The sequence below is a fragment of the Liolophura sinensis genome, chromosome 9 (assembly GCF_032854445.1).
Source record: "Liolophura sinensis isolate JHLJ2023 chromosome 9, CUHK_Ljap_v2, whole genome shotgun sequence".
NCBI lineage: Eukaryota > Metazoa > Mollusca > Polyplacophora > Chitonida > Chitonidae > Liolophura > Liolophura sinensis.
The window spans coordinates 30,266,152-30,282,357 of NC_088303.1; the positions used below are offsets into that span (position 1 = coordinate 30,266,152).

At 39.5% G+C, this 16,206-nt stretch overlaps 1 protein-coding gene across 1 annotated transcript; it reads left to right on the top strand.

Annotated features, from left to right (window-relative positions):
- Positions 1 to 7,419: 7,419 nt before the first annotated feature.
- On the top strand, positions 7,420 to 8,208 carry LOC135475777 (galactoside alpha-(1,2)-fucosyltransferase 1-like; the record flags this gene model as incomplete). The annotated part of the gene is made up of 1 exon (XM_064755716.1): positions 7,420 to 8,208. A coding segment is annotated over one exon (789 nt), but the record flags the coding sequence as incomplete, so codon positions are not given.
- Between the last annotated feature and the right edge of the window lie 7,998 nt (positions 8,209 to 16,206).

Below are 16,206 nucleotides of genomic sequence, written 5' to 3' on the forward strand. Positions count from 1 at the left end.
CAGGTCTGGCTTCCATGACAGTATTCCACCAGGTTGGATTCGACTGGTGATAGATGTAACCTATTGTGGACCCATTCCGATACTAATGAGCCATATGATCTGAAGTATATAATGCATATCCGTGAAGAAAGAAGTCTATGTGTACATTACGTTAACTGGATACTTTGTCTGGCCACAAAACATATCCAAATTGCAACAAAAGCACGTCGACAGTTTTCCGTTTATTGCTTCAATGTATGTGTACTACCTCAGTGTTTTATTATCACCTAAACAACGCTCATGCTGGCTTCCTCTCCGGTTATACTTGGGAAGGTCTTCTCGCCACGATATGGCTGAAATATTACCGATGTGGCGTTAAGCCATAATCATTCATTCATTCATTCTAGCAACTTGCAGATGGCCATTTGTTTCCCAAGGCTCCGCACGGTTTCCTCCCAAGATATTGCTGACCGCCAGCGTATAAGTGAAATATTATTAGGCTTCCAATCTAAAATATCGAAGCTCGTTGTTTTTACTCGAAAGATTAACAAACTCTTCGTGAAGGGTGAATCAACCGGCGATATTTCCAAGTGAAGAAAACCGGCAGCAATGTTTTTCTCAAGAACAGCTGTACAGATCAAGCCCAAATTTAATGTGCAATTACAGTACTAAAAGAGCAACAGCATTAGCAAGGGACGTTGAATTTCAATTAAGACTGTAAAAGGTCACCATGGGTCACGTACTGCCTCGTTGCGGCCTTTTTGGTTTTTAAGTTTTAAGTTACAAGTATACAGTTAGATATGGTGTGATGTACTAATGTTGGTCACTGCTGCTCTTCATTTTAGTCCCATGTTTAACAATTTTTTACTACGAAGGGTACTTCTGATGTAAAATGCGTTTAAAAGCTTGTTTTATTCAGTGTCAGATAACATCAACTTAATCAATGAAAATGTCTAGCTTAGGCCACAGGTAGGTGGCTATGACGGCTATGACAGCAGTCTATATGCAGTTACGTTTTCATCCTCCACGCTTCAATGCACTGCAATGTTTTGTACTTCAGAGGAGCCTGAAGACCTCGAACCTGTTTCCCGTTACGTGCCACATATTTACGTAGAAAACACCTAGGGGTATATACTGTTTTTCATATTATTCATGTGAAATGAAATTTTTTACACTGTCCTAACAGTTGTACGTTTATGGAGCTATTTTCAAATGTTGTTCTCGGGCGTTTACCTTGCCCTCCGGCATCGCTGTACTCTTACCGCAGTTTTAATCATTTGTGTGCCACGTCCGCAGCAAAAACGGGTGTAGAGTGTTTGTATACGATCCACAAAACAACGACGACGAAGATCTATATGTAGTTTAACTTCCAGCGGAAATGGTGTACCTTTTTATAGTTAAAAATATAACAGTTTACAGACCACAAAATAGATGAATGTGCATGAACTTTGTGCAGTGCTCAGTGACCGTAAGAGTATGTAAAGGTAAGTTTTACATTCAGTTTTCTACATTATTTCTCAGCGTTCACTTGACATTGCAAACTCTAAGGCGGTGTAATGTTTAGAATGTAACTCTGACAGTGGCTGGGAGCCATCAGGCTGATGTCATCATCCAGGCAGTACTTATACGGCTGTCTGCCTTATCAAACATGTACGAACAACTGGGTGCTGTCTGATGACTATTACACTGACTTGTTCTGAAACAGATTTGTTCTGAAGAGGACGGTAATAGCCGGATGTACCGACCGTGTTGAAGATGAAAAGTTGTATGCAGATGGCCACTGTTCCAGGAATCTTCACTGTGGGGCTTAAGTTTGGGTGTGAATGAAATTGCCAATTACTAACTTCTGCTGGGAACCATTACAGCATAATGTATACTGCCTTATTTTGTTTCACTTTTTACAAACACGTATACATTCTAGAATGTGTGGTCATTAGACTTAGTTTAGGCATGAATATATATATGAAAGACATTTGGGTAGACCATTGTATGCATCTCATATTGTGTCTGGAGACATTAGGGGGCGTTGAAATCAGATTATTCTCAATAAACAGAGGTATCCTTTTTGCATACATGTACATGAAATTGAGCTAATAACCTTGAATATATACCTCCATGGTTAATCTACAAACTGGAGCATAGACTTGGACTGTTTTTTTCTACCACGTTCATTATGTTATCTGTATGCGCAACTAAGGCAATTGATAACACAGTATCTGTCTTCAGTTAGGAATTTACAATCTTACAAGTGCTTGTACCAGTGTTTAGTTTTTCGGCAATACGCATATTAGCGTGACTAATTAAGATTTCAACATTTGATGTATTTTACAGGAATCATGCAATTAGATGTAGCTTGCATGAAAATATCTATACCCACACTTGCTAAAAAGGCAAATGTCTTTCATAATTGAAGTTTGATAAAACGCTCGGAGCTCAGGCCCAGTGATTTTAATTATTTGGCACCGCAATGAATAGCTGTGGAATCAGCTCTTTAAGGTATACCAGAGTGAATCCGACTGAAATCTTTTGTATACCAATTCAATCATAAAATTATTGTCTCTTTCTGTTAAATATTACTCTTGGTAATACACCCTTAGTATACTTCTTAATGCTAACAATTATTTGGTTTCATGTCCTACTGTCAAACTTTAAAACCTCAGTGTTCTTTAAATGTGTATTTCCTGATCGCCATAGAACTAGTTGTATGTTTTGGAAGCAGTAATTAACTTAAGCAACAAAAAACTTTGAACTCGCCTGAAGCTGCTTACAGTTCTTGTTTCTTATGTTTTCTCCACTTTTAAGTCATCGCCTTCGTCGCAGTTGATACATGTAGTCCAATGCCAATGATACTAACTACGTCTATTTAATCATGACAAATTAACCGGCAGGTACGTCTACCTCCCCCGAATAAAAACATTCATTCTGAGGACTATAACACTAGAATGCTGAGTATCCGCGGCAGTTGTCTACATGGATAAAAGTTGATCGTTATGGTAGACAACATCAAACATTGTTATGGTGGTGTTAAGAGAAGGTGAAAGTCGACAGCTTTGTCAGGTATCTGATGATACCCTTTCATCCCGGGCCACCGTTTTACATTGGGAAAATTCTGAAGGACGACGTTAAAAGATATATGAAAAGGTACTATTAAACGAAAAGTATGCTTTTAAGGATAATGAAGAAAGATATGTCAAAACAGAGGCAAAAATATTCATTTTGGAGGTGTACTTTATACTTATTAATAACCCCTTTATATATTTTCTGCATATTTTGGGTCATGGTCGGGATTATTGGGAAAAGACGCTATCGATGAACATATCGGGGAATGTAAGACCATCTTAGCAACCCCAATACGGGCTCTCCGCCAACAAAGTTTTGTTTTGACAGTTATCACCGTTGACTTCACAACAGCAGGCTACTTAATGTCCGGACTGACCGCTGGGGGCTTCGGAAAACTATAATTTGAAGCCGTTTTTACATCCCAAGAAGGGATCTACGACGCAGTAGAGTGTACTGACGTTATCATCAGCTGTACAAGAAACTTTCATATCGACTGGGAAAGTTTTATAAACCTATGAACTTTCTCTAGACAAAAAACCAGCTTCCTTTTTATAGAAATGACTACTGAATCTTACCTCTTGGCACGGGCTGATGTTAGAACGAGCAATTTATCCTCACAGGCTTTGCTTAAATATAAGTAATGAATAAAAAATTATACGGGTGTCATTTTCAGTCCTTGAATTATGTACCGTCCTGATTAGGAGTTAATGCATTTCGCATGATTTACTTATTTACTTTACGTTACACCGATTAACTATTCACAGCGGTGGTCAGTTTTATGGGTGGATGAAAGCGTGCTACATACCCAAGGTAAACCAATGACTTTCAATAATTTACCGGTAGACATTTCCACGTGTGGCCTATAAACATTCGTGCCATAGTGGTGGAAGGTAAGTATGATCCACCGAACATAGACAGAACAAACGGCAATTCGAATACAGGCGCCAGGCCATGCACACGAGATGTTCGTGACTTTCATATGACTGAAAAATTGTTAAGTACGACGTAAAAGCCAAAGCATACATGTATATATTAGTATCCTTCTTGAGACAGCGAATTCTCAATATTCCTCCGCTTTAATACCTCTTCAGATTTTTATGACAGCTAGTAATATTCTTGAGCTTTTTTTGCATGTGGGTTTGTATGAAGTTAGTCGGTGTATCTTATACTAGTATGTCAACCATTGAAAAGGTCGGAGTTTAATTCCCAACATGTTAACCCCACCCACCCCTAATGAACTGGTTGCCCATCTTATCGATGAAAAATTCGTGATTATGGCATTGGGAAGGGGGCATATTATTTAATCCCGTGAGGTGGCGCTAGTGTAAAGCAGGGCCTCGAGCCATTGTTATGGATGGGTTGTAGCGTAACGTTTACGCCGTTACAGTGTATCCGTTTCGACTGTAACATCATACTGTCTTCCAGCATAATGCTGGCCGCCGTCGTATAAGTGAAATATTCTTGAGTACGGCGTAAAACACTAATCAAAAAAAAATCGTACTGTCTTTAATGTGATGTCATTATGATGAGTTGGGAAAGGAAAGTTTTTCATCAGTAAAATGACGCCAAGGCCCTGCTGCCGGACGTTAGACAGATTCCCATTAAAAAGGAATCCTAACATACCAAAGTGTATGTCTTTACGTGAAGCCTGGAGTAACAAGTAGATTGTCAAAGGGGTGTTAATGTAGCTGTGCAAGGTGGCCATATGAGATATTTCAGAGAATTTCAGAGCTAAAACAAACTAACAGCAGTAGGATCAGAGTCAGTGACAAGATACGCATGAATAAATTACACTGTATATATAAATGCCCATATAATGTCGCTTGCGCACAACAGCGCTTTACCGTGCATGTAATGTATAGCCATTACGAAGTTTTAGTAGGTCTCTGTATGCATCTCGCATTGTGCCTGGAGACATTAGGCGGAGTTGAGATTAGACTATTATGAAAAAACAGATGTATACTTTTTTGTATACATGTACATGAGACTATACGCATCGTATAAGCTAATTACTTTGGCTACAGGCCTATATCTCAAATAATCTAATCTAAAGTTATAATTATCCCCGTTATTTTGCATCTATCAAACGAATCTACCGCCAATGATTTTGTCACATTAGTTTATAGGTATACAGGTCAACGGTAACCTATAACCCACTCATGCATTGCAGCAGTTAAAGGTGACATTTTGATCTACGTTCAAGTTCAGTTCAAGTATAAAGTTTGTGATGAGACGTGAAGTTCACAGTTACCGCGGTAAGTTATGTTTCTCTAGTGTTGTGACCAGGAAACAGGCCTATAAGTTACAGGGCCTGTAAAGGGTGAACTTTATGGCATAGCCTATTTATAGCCTAAACATTTGGGAAAAGGAAAAAAATTAGTCTACAAACTACTTTTTATATTAGCTTAAAAGGATAGTAAATATCCTTTTCCTATGCGTTAACATAATAGCGCAAAATAATTTCACTGAATGAAAATTGTCCGCTGGCCACGAATTTGCAACTGATCCTCACATTGCCCACGTCACCTGGGTTACAGGTTGTAGACAGGCTACTTTGGGAATATTGTTGTAACAATCATGGTGAATTATTTTATGTATACAGTGTTCTAATAATACAATTGTACAAAATACACATAAACTTCAGGTCTGGAGTTTTTTCCAATAAAGAAGAGATAAAGGTTATCCAGAACTGACAAGCTTAAATAAGCCTAAAATCTCTCTAAACAGATAGTTATCTTCATACAAGTAAATGAAAGAAAGCTATGTTGCAGAGCAATATTATTTAGATTCCAGTTATACGACTATCATAAATCTATACTCAATCAAATTTTGTCTTTCAGCATCCCCTTATCGACTGTTTTTGATGTTTGTCACAGGCTTAGGAAATTGTGCTCTGGCCTAGGAGACTTCTGAATCTGCTTGTGGACTATAGTATAGGCCTATACCTCGCCACAACAGTATGAGAACTGAGACTGAGTCTTGCCATCTTTTCCTAAGGACTGTCATTCCCAAGAATGCGCACACCTGTATAGCCTCTAGTTTGAAAATAATTCGTGAGTAGTCAGCATTTTCATAGGTGGAAATATATACATAGAATATATATTTATATTCATAAATGGCATTTCGAAAACCTATTTTGAGTATTACCTACACATATAGACCGAACGCTTTTCAACACTAAAATGGTTTCCTCTGCCCTGTAATGTTCCACTGCCCTTATGCAGCCAGTACTGTTGGTCATGCGTGTTGCGTAACATTACGCCATGAAACTTTTCCAGAGTGAGAGAGAACTTCCGTAATTTTTCGACGCCCAGGTTTTGTATTCTGTCTTATATCATGTCAATCAAACCCCGGTTGCATTGTGAGAACCAACAGCTTTGCGAAACAACTCCATACTATGACAGAGTATATACACGTATGTATCTTAATACGTATCACGCCGTTATACTGATGCCGCGGCTGTTGAACACATCCCATAATTTAGGATAACAGGTGTCAGTACTTTTGTTGATTCACCGACTGGTGTTCAGTGCTGGGCTCTAGAATTTTGAACATATATGACAGCAATCATGTTTATGAGTAGAGGAATCCAGAGTGCTGGGAGTAAACCACTTATACTTTTGTCAGGTACACACGTTTAGCCTAATGACGCATACATAAGACAGCTGGATTAAAGTAAAGTCTTGAAAATGACGTTCTCACGCGTATATATACTATGGTCTAATTATCTTGTCTTATTTACTTTAAACACCTGTAACGTTTAGTGCCATAAGGAAATCCAAAACCCAATCAACTGTGAAAACATAAACTTTGCCACTATATAAACATGTGTATAGAAAAAAAAAGAGGTAAAGTCACAGGTATCACGGAAAAGTGTTTTTCACTGAGGAAAACTTGTCCATTGGCCACGAATTTGCAACTGGCTCTCACACTGTCCACATGAAAGTTTTGGAACCTGTTATGGTGGGTAGATAGACAAGGGTGTAGTAAATCGAATTTTGTGATTATTAAAGGTTAAAAATTTATCTCTTCCTAATTTCGAAAATTCTTTGAATTAGTTCGGCCTGTTCCAATCATTCATCCTATTGATAAGGACTGAAGTACTTTCCTCATCAGTTTTAGGATCCGTGATTTTGTGTTTTGGATACTGGATCTACTTAAGGGCAAGTACCCACACCAACGGGCTCTGGTTGATGACCCAACAAGAAGAATCGGACAGGAAGAATCTGCAAAATGAGTCTCATCACTTGATGGCAGCCAGCCACCTAACAGTCTGGAACTCTGCCCTGTCCCATTTGGAAAAAAACAACCAAACACAAATCGCAAATATCCTTCAGTATGAGTCACAGCTATCCAAGATATGTGTGACTACGCATAACGTGGGGACGCTTGGGCAATCGGATATTTCAAGTGGCGGGTCTGCTCGGTATAGCTCGAGATAAAGAAATGAGACCTTTCTTGGAAACAGACAATGAACTGTTGACACTATTCCAACTTCCGGATGTTGAACTGCAGGCCCCTGGAGAGTGTGATCAGTATCGCTTCCATCGCGAACGCAGGGTCAGAGCGTGCGATCCTGAAACATACAACTTCAGTAACAAAAGAAACATGCGCATTGGAGAATATTTCCAATCCTGGAAATACTTTCGTAACATCACGTCGTTTATCCGACGCCAATATCAACTAAGGCCAACAATTAAGCATGAAGCCAGCATTGTATTAATGCGAACATTTTTGTTACAAAAGTTTTCACTAGAGAGACTTTGGGCGAGTACTCTGGTAGCTGTCCATGTCCGACGAACAGATATGGTGGGCTCAGATGCCAACACAGCTCCCCCATCTTATCTGGAGAATGCCACTAAGTATTTCCGTGGACAGTTCAAAAATGTGTTGTTTGTAGCGGCATCTGATGACATAACGTGGACAATGAAGTACCTGCCGCACAACGACACAGTGTTTCTACAGGGTAACCGAGCAGAGCTAGACTTTGCCATCTTGTCAATGTGTGATCATACCATTATGACCATTGGTACTTACGGTTGGTGGATCGCCTGGCTTGTTGGTGGCAACACAACCTACTATGGGAATCCACATGTTATAGGCTCTGCCCTAGATTTCCATACGGTGCTAGACGACTATATTCCGCCAGGCTGGATTGGTTTGGCGTAAATTTGCCTCAATGAATTCTTTTCATGTAGTTATATGTCATATTACAGATATCTCCATATCTGTTTTGTAACTCTCAAAAAATGTATCCTTAACAAGTATAATCCTTTCCGTCCCACCCTCCCATCGTTCTTACTTTACAAACACAATGAAATAGAATGTTAACTGTGCATAAGGGCAATCTTTGTACTTGGTATAACTTTAATGAGCAATATTTTCTTCCAAATGGTAGACAAAATTTAAAGGGCAAATTAAATACATCGCTACCTATTGGTATTCTATGGAAAGGTAAACGTCCTTTCGTTTATGTCAAAGGTTAAAGGTATATGTCATCCAGCCAAAAGTAAAGTTTCTTAAAGCAATTAACTCTTCAAAGTATTTAACCCAGACCTTATATTCCACACTCAATGGAGGATCCTCGCCACAGCAAGTCGGCTCCATGCTGTGTAACGCAACTATGCAAAAACTCTTCATTTTTGCAGAAAAAAAATGACAAAAGAATTAACGGCTTGGATCGACTTCTTATAGGTATGTTTTCTCCTTCACGATAACAAGTGAAATTGTTTAATCTTTCTTAGCCCTTCAAGAAACTGTAGGAAACATGTAGAAAACGTTTAGAGAAATGCCTAAGGCACTGTTTATTTTTCAAATCCAACACCTTGTCATCCATTGTGAAAATTGAGGTTGATTGGTTTATAACATACTATATCAGCAAAGGTATAGAAAACACTAACATGACATATATATCACTTTAAAAACCATTAAACACTGATTAGGGAAATGGTTTGATTTATTTTTTAAAACATTTTCAACCGAATAAAATGGTTTTCTAATGTTGTCTGTTGTGACCAAGAGGGTATCAGTGACGTAAAATTTGTATTTTTGCTTGAAATAGTTCGTTTCCTGGTCTATTCGGGGAATGCATTCACATATGTTTATGCATTTTGAATGATGAAATTTACCATTCTATGCGAGTTGAGTGGAAAAAACCGATATGACGTCATTGGTACCATTATGGTATACATTATACAAATAAATTTTACTGGGTTGAAAAAAAAAACATAAAGCGAACTACTTTGATGAGCAGTGTTTAATGGTCTTTCATTTGACATATACTTCACGTTAGTGTTTTTTCCCCCTTTCACAACCTTCGAAGTTAAAGCTAGTTTAAACTTGGACACTAATATAGGACATTTGATTTCTGAATATAGAAACTGATTTCAGTATGTACCATAGAGAGAAATATGTTGTTCATGTGAAAAATAATATCTATGTATAGATGGCATCAGTTAAACATGCATTCCAGTATTTGCTCAGAGAAATACTTTTATTTATTTTATTTCGATTAGCTTATAAGTTAAGTGTTTAATAGGTTAGTTCTATATGTTGAGTTAATACAAAATATCCGTTGTGTACATGTGGCTGAAGCTGTAGGCAACGAACTTTATTGATAGTCTGTATAGGTAACATAAAATGGCTGTCCGCAAAATGTTCTTGACGTCATTATTTGACTCATTAAACTAAGTCAAAGCTTAACTTCACGTGTGGAAGTTCAGTGAAAGAGGGGCCTGTATTGTGGATTTTTGTGAACGTATTTACCTGGTTTGCATACGTGAGATATGCACACAAACCACGTCAGAATAAATGTTTACGTTAGAACAGCTGAATAGTTTACGATCAGTCATACTAATGGACACACCATGTGTAACAGGTATACAATCACTGTTACATTGTGGGTTTTGTTCAACTACTTAAGGTGGTAGATCCAGGGTCAATTCTGGGTCGAGTCACACCTAAGACCTTAAAAGACGAAGTTGTAACTTTCTCGCTTGGCGTTCAGCATGAAGGGGATAGTGAAACGACTGGCTGACCCGTATCAGTATAATGGCTCAGGCTGGGCGGCTTACTTGCCTTCGGTAAGGCGTCTCAGTGAAGCAGTACCAGATAAAAGAGCGGTGGAAATCCGTCCTGAAACAAGGAGGCACATCGAGGAAGGGTTCTTTCCTCGTCACAAAAGTTGGTGAGTACGACGTTAAACCTTAAGCACTCACTCAATCACTCAACTACTTAAGGTACTTCCGGTATACATTAGCCTTACTGGACAAAAAGCATCACTTAAATTTAGTAAGATTTCTCTTTCAGTGAAAATAATTGCATTTACAAGCGTTTTGTTGTATTATCATAATTTATATCTGTTTTTATCTGTTGTATTTTGTCTTTTTGCACACATATGGCAACAGGGTGTCCCATTAAAACATATGGAGAATACTCTTTTCATGCCTTATTGCTTCAGTTGTGCCGTTGTAACGAAACCTGGCACAATGCCGTCATGTTTATTTTGCTGCCACCTTGAAAAAGATTGAATATTCAAACCGGTCTGATCTGTAGACTTATTGGTCCAGATGCACTTTTTTTATGAGGGTCAACAGAATTGCTGAGTACCACTAAGATCAATATTATATGTGTATGCTTAACCCAATTCTGTACAGAGGCTATTTTATACGCAGCCGTATTCCCACACACTGAGGTCATCCTTGCAGGACTGGCTTTTTCATGATAAAAAAAGTGTTTTGTACATTGGCGTATAGGACAAATTGCCTTACTCGTTCACACGTTAGGGCTATTCAAGCAAGAGAGACGTCTTTCGATACAAAAGTGCAGGTCCTTCTCCATATGCTCATGGACAGAGAACTACGGAGTGAAAGCTAATGAAACTGGACGGGTAAGGCGCAAGAAAAGCCATTAATAGGGCTTGTAACGACTTCCAAACGTTGCCAACCACAGGACATTCTCACAGCAAATGTAACACCTTCGGCTGTAGCGAGCACAGGGGACTTGGCTTTTCTTATTCAAGCACAGCCCCTGAGTCAGATGGACCAATGATAATCAAAGGTGACACATGTCGTGTGGCGGCCAGAAGAAACCACCATAATATTTAGTTTGTACAACAGCTTTGTACCATGGCTTTCAGGAGCCACTGGGGGGAATGGACAGTGAATAAATCTATTTCCTTGATCGACCTACCGATGTCAAAGAAGTTAACGTACTCTCCTAAAATCTACAATTTTAGTAAAAAAAAAAAAGAAACATACACATTTGAGGATATCTCCAATCCTGGAAATCCTTCCGTAATATCGCTGCGTTTATCAGACGCCAATATCAACTAAGGTCACCAATTAAGCATGAGGCTAGTGTTGTATTCTTGCAAACACTGTTGTCTCAAAGCTTTTCATTGGAGAAACTGTGGTCGAGTACTCTGGTAGCTGTCCATGTCCGACAAACAGATTTGGTGGGCTCAGATGCCAACACAGCTCCGCCATCTTTCCTGGAGCATGTCACCCAGTACTTTCGCGTAGACGACATTTCATGTTGATAGAGGTCGACATTAGTGTATGAATAGACTCCTGCACAAAGTCTCTGTTGAATACAGTGAGGTAGTTAGTCAGGGTCAAACATATAGACCCCGCATTTCGTGCTAATATACAACTCGTTAAATATCTGTGTAATTTTTCCTCGCATATCCGGGTAGGAAGTCACATCGCTTGGTATTTAGCGGACTCAAATCAGAAAGTGTCTCTTTTCTCCCTGTCTGTGATGTCGTCATTATAGTCACATGATTCAAACAATCTCATCAACTACTACCAGGTTAGGAATCGCTATGGGACGTCTTAGAGGCACCACTTCGAAGACAAATCATCTACTTACTAAACAACTGTTATATGCAGGGTTTACAATATTTTTGTGAATTTCCGTCGTGTCGGTATAGTCCTTGAGAGGTGGCAGAAAGCACACAGGTTTTATGGGTTGTCTGTCTTTTCGGACATTAATATGACATCACTATAAAATGCTGTCTTAGCGTCTGCATGAGTTACTTTGTGGATTCCTCGAGACGCTTTGGCCGTTTCTGTAGTTCCATGCTGGATTTGATCCCAAACCGTGAGGTTTTCGGCTGTTGGCGTTTGACATGAAGTATACCATGCATGACGAAGGCACAGATCACGGGGCGCGAGAGGATACTGACAGGGTTGTCTACCCTTGTTAATTTAATGTTTAAGGTAGAGAGGCCTGCGCATGAGCACAGAGAGGTACAGCTGTGTATAGCCATAGATTTGAACAACCACGTATTTAAAAAAAAAACAGTATGTGTAATCCAAAGGCATCACACTTCTCAAAGATATAGTGTCGGCTTATCAAATCTTATTTCAAGTAGAGCAAGACTGAGTGATGCTGACATGCCGCTGTACAGGTGTTTACCTGATCTGATTACGAGCATGCGAGTGCAGTACATGTAATAAAGAACGTACGATCAAAAATATCCTGGGACGCTTCTCAGAAATACCTTAGGTATAAATCGGATTGATATCTAAATAATCATCTTGGAATGCCTTGCATTAAATCCTACAGGGTGCCTCCGTGACCGAGGTGATTAGCAAGCGTGACCCAGGAGCCACCACCAATGCGGTCGCTTTGAGTTCGAGTTAGTTCATGCAGGCTTCCTCTCCAGTCATGCGTGGGAAGATTTGACAGTCAAATAACTAAACACATTAAATGCTACAGCATATTATGCTAATTTTTCAGTAAATGGGCACCCAACAGTACATAACAGGAGTATCAAAAACATTTTAACTGATGTAGTACTGCACAATGGTGTGAGATGGTTTGGTGTCCATGCCTTGTGTTATCTGGTTTCGAAGTAAATGTACCTGTGCACAGTATTGAGATATAACTATTCGCCGGCATGCCGTTGTTATATAGCAGAGAGCAGTTGCTATGCATGGAGGACTCCCCTTTTCTATAGTGGCACTACCCAAGCTACTGACTGCGCAGTGCTGACGTAAACTTGCCATCATTAAGGATTTTATTTAGTTTTAACACTGTGATGAGTCCCGCGTGTCCCAGCCATGAATTACCGTGTGTTTCCCTCGCTGTGAATATAAGACTTTCTCCTCGAGTAACAATAATGTTCGGTCACGTTTAGTTAAGATCAAATTATGTTTGTTTTGTGTCTATGGGTAGCGCAGACCACCATACGTGCAGTGTTATCGAGGACACCGTTCGCAAACCACGGAACGCACGCCCACAGCTGAGGTGAACTATGCTATGCCTGGCTATAACAACATGACAACCTGAGGAATATGATTAAAAGCAAGGTGTTCTGTCTAACCCATATTTACCTGAAAATAATCTGTAAGTATAGAACACCCTCAGAAGTGAATAAATATAGAATACAAGGCGAGAAATATTAGAAAATTTGCTGTGATTGCTATTACCTTTGAGTTAGCTGACAGCTTAAACGATTTCTATGCTAATTCTGTATTAATTGCTGGCGAGCCCCTTGAACAGAACATACTGACAGTGTAAATTGTTACCTCGAGGTAAGTCTATATCGAATTATTCTGTTTGAGATACATTTACTACACCATCGGCTGATAATGGTATCAGTCAATGACAAACATTCTGCTCAGTTTTATTCAGTGTGCCACGCGCTCAGAAGTGAAGAGGCATAGAACTTATGTTCTCAGTATCACAAAAATGATTTGCAGTTGTAGAGCAGTTAGACGAACGAACTTTGACTGGCTTTCAGTTGTTTCGTTGCAAGACGCTTTTTCACACACACCGCCCACTGGAAGAAGTTTAATATAAGTGATTATTAACTAATATCTAAAACAGAAGTGATACATAGGATGCAATTAGTAGGTGCAACAACAACACAATTCTGCTATCTGGTGATAATGCTGCTCAGTGTTGAAGCTATTTGCCAAAATATATATGCATCGTCCATATAAAAGACTTGTTCCCAACCCCCTTGTCCTTCTTGAGGTGTATATTATGTGTGAGTAGTTTAGATATAAATCCACATCTTGCTCCGGACGGATTCCACCATATTCATACCGCATAGGGCTATAACCTTTTGTGTAGTGTTTGGTGTTTTTAATTTATATCTGCAAACGGCTGAATAGACATACATAGCTTCGAAAAACTGGGCCAGGCAACAATCTTTTTGCACCACTTCAGTGGCCTTATAGTTAGACCACACTTTAAAAATGGTACTCGTTGCTGCCTCCCCTGGCACTTAACGCTGAGAAGTTAAAGCAAAGAAACAGGACTGGTAGGCCCCGTGTCAGTATATGTGACTTGGTAGGGTGTCATTTCTGGTGTCTTTGACATTACCTATGTACTTCGTTAAGCATGGCACAAAACAATAATAAAAAGTAGCAATACACGCTAATAATAACAATAAGTTAATAATAGAAGCAGATCAGTATGCAAAAATGAAAAAATAATAATCTGGCACAGCGGAAAATAATCAGCATTTTCGAAAAAGGAAACAGAGTTGGAGAAATCCAATATCAAATGAAAAGAATGTCACAAATTTCCTAAGATACAGCACCAGGCGTCCTTCATCCAGTTAACATGAATTTGAATTTTTATTCATCAGTTTTAGGGTTGCCTGATTGGTTGTGGTGGGTACTCGATCTACTTAGGCTCAGCTACCCACACTAGCAGGGTGTGGTTGTGGTCCACCAGGATCAAGTGGAATATGCAAAATCATGTGCTCCGATCTGCTCTACCGGTTTGGAAATCCATGCTGTCCGAATTTAACGCAGCCAACAAAACACATATCGTGAAAATTCTTCAGTACAAGGCAAAGATACCCAAGATATGCGTGACTACGAGCAGCATGGGACGCCTAGGCAATCGGATATTCCAGGTGGCCGGTCTGCTTGGAATAGCCCAAGACAAGCAAATGAGGCCTTTTTTGGAAACAGACAATGAACTGCTAACACTGTTCCAACTTCCCGATGTTGAATTGCGCCCCCCTGGACAGTGTGATCACTATCCCGTTCATAATGACCTCAGGGCAAGAGCATGCGATCCTGAAACATACGACTTCAGTAACAAAAGAAACATGCAGATCAAAGGATATTTTCAGTCCTGGAAATACTTTCGTAACATCACGTCGTTTATCCGACGCCAATATCAGATAAGGTCAGCATTAAGGCATGAAGCTAGCATTGTATTAATGCGAACATTTTTGTTGCAAAAGTTTTCATGGGAGAGGCTTTGGTCGAGTACTTTGGTAGCTGTTCATGTCCGACGAACAGATATGGTGGGCTCAGATGCCAACACAGCTCCCCCATTTTATCTGCAGCATGCCACTCAGTACTTCCGCAAACGGTTAAAAAATGTGCTGTTTGTAGCGGCATCTGATGACATAACGTGGACAATGAAGTACCGAGCAGAGCTAGACTTTGCCATCTTGACAATGTGTGACCATACCATTATGACCATTGGTACTTACGGTTGGTGGATCGCCTGGCTCGTTGGTGGCAACACAACCTACTATAAGTATCCACACGTTGAAGATTCAGGTCTGGCTTCCATGACAGTAATGGGCGACTATATTCCACTAGGTTGGATTGGACTGGTGTAAGATTAGGCATATTTTGGACTCATTCCGGTACTCACGAGCAATGTGATCCGAAGTATATAACATATGTCCGCGAACAAAGAAGTCATGGTGTGCTTCATGCTAATTCAATACTTTGATTGGCCACAAAAGATCTCCAAAGAGGAGCAAAAGGAGATCGACCGTTTTCTGTTACGTGTGCTTTATTATCACATAAACAACACTCATGCTGACTTCCTCTCCAGTCATACGTGGGAAGGCCCTTCGGCAACCTGCAGATGGCCATTGGTTTTCCAAGGCTCCGCCCGGTTTCCTCCCAAGATAATGCTAAACGCCTGCGTATAAGTGAAATATCATTCGGTAAACATAAACAATTGAGGAAACAGGAGAAACAAAATAATGAAGAACATAGTGAACATCGACAAAATCAACGATTCATTTTAGTATACTGTGATTTTTATATACCTGTATCTGTGTGCATTATCAGATAAGCTGTTTTATAGGTTGAGTGGCTTATAATATTACATGTATAGGTTTAAGAAAAAAAATAGAGTTGAGGGTAATGAATGTATTCACATCATCATACCAAA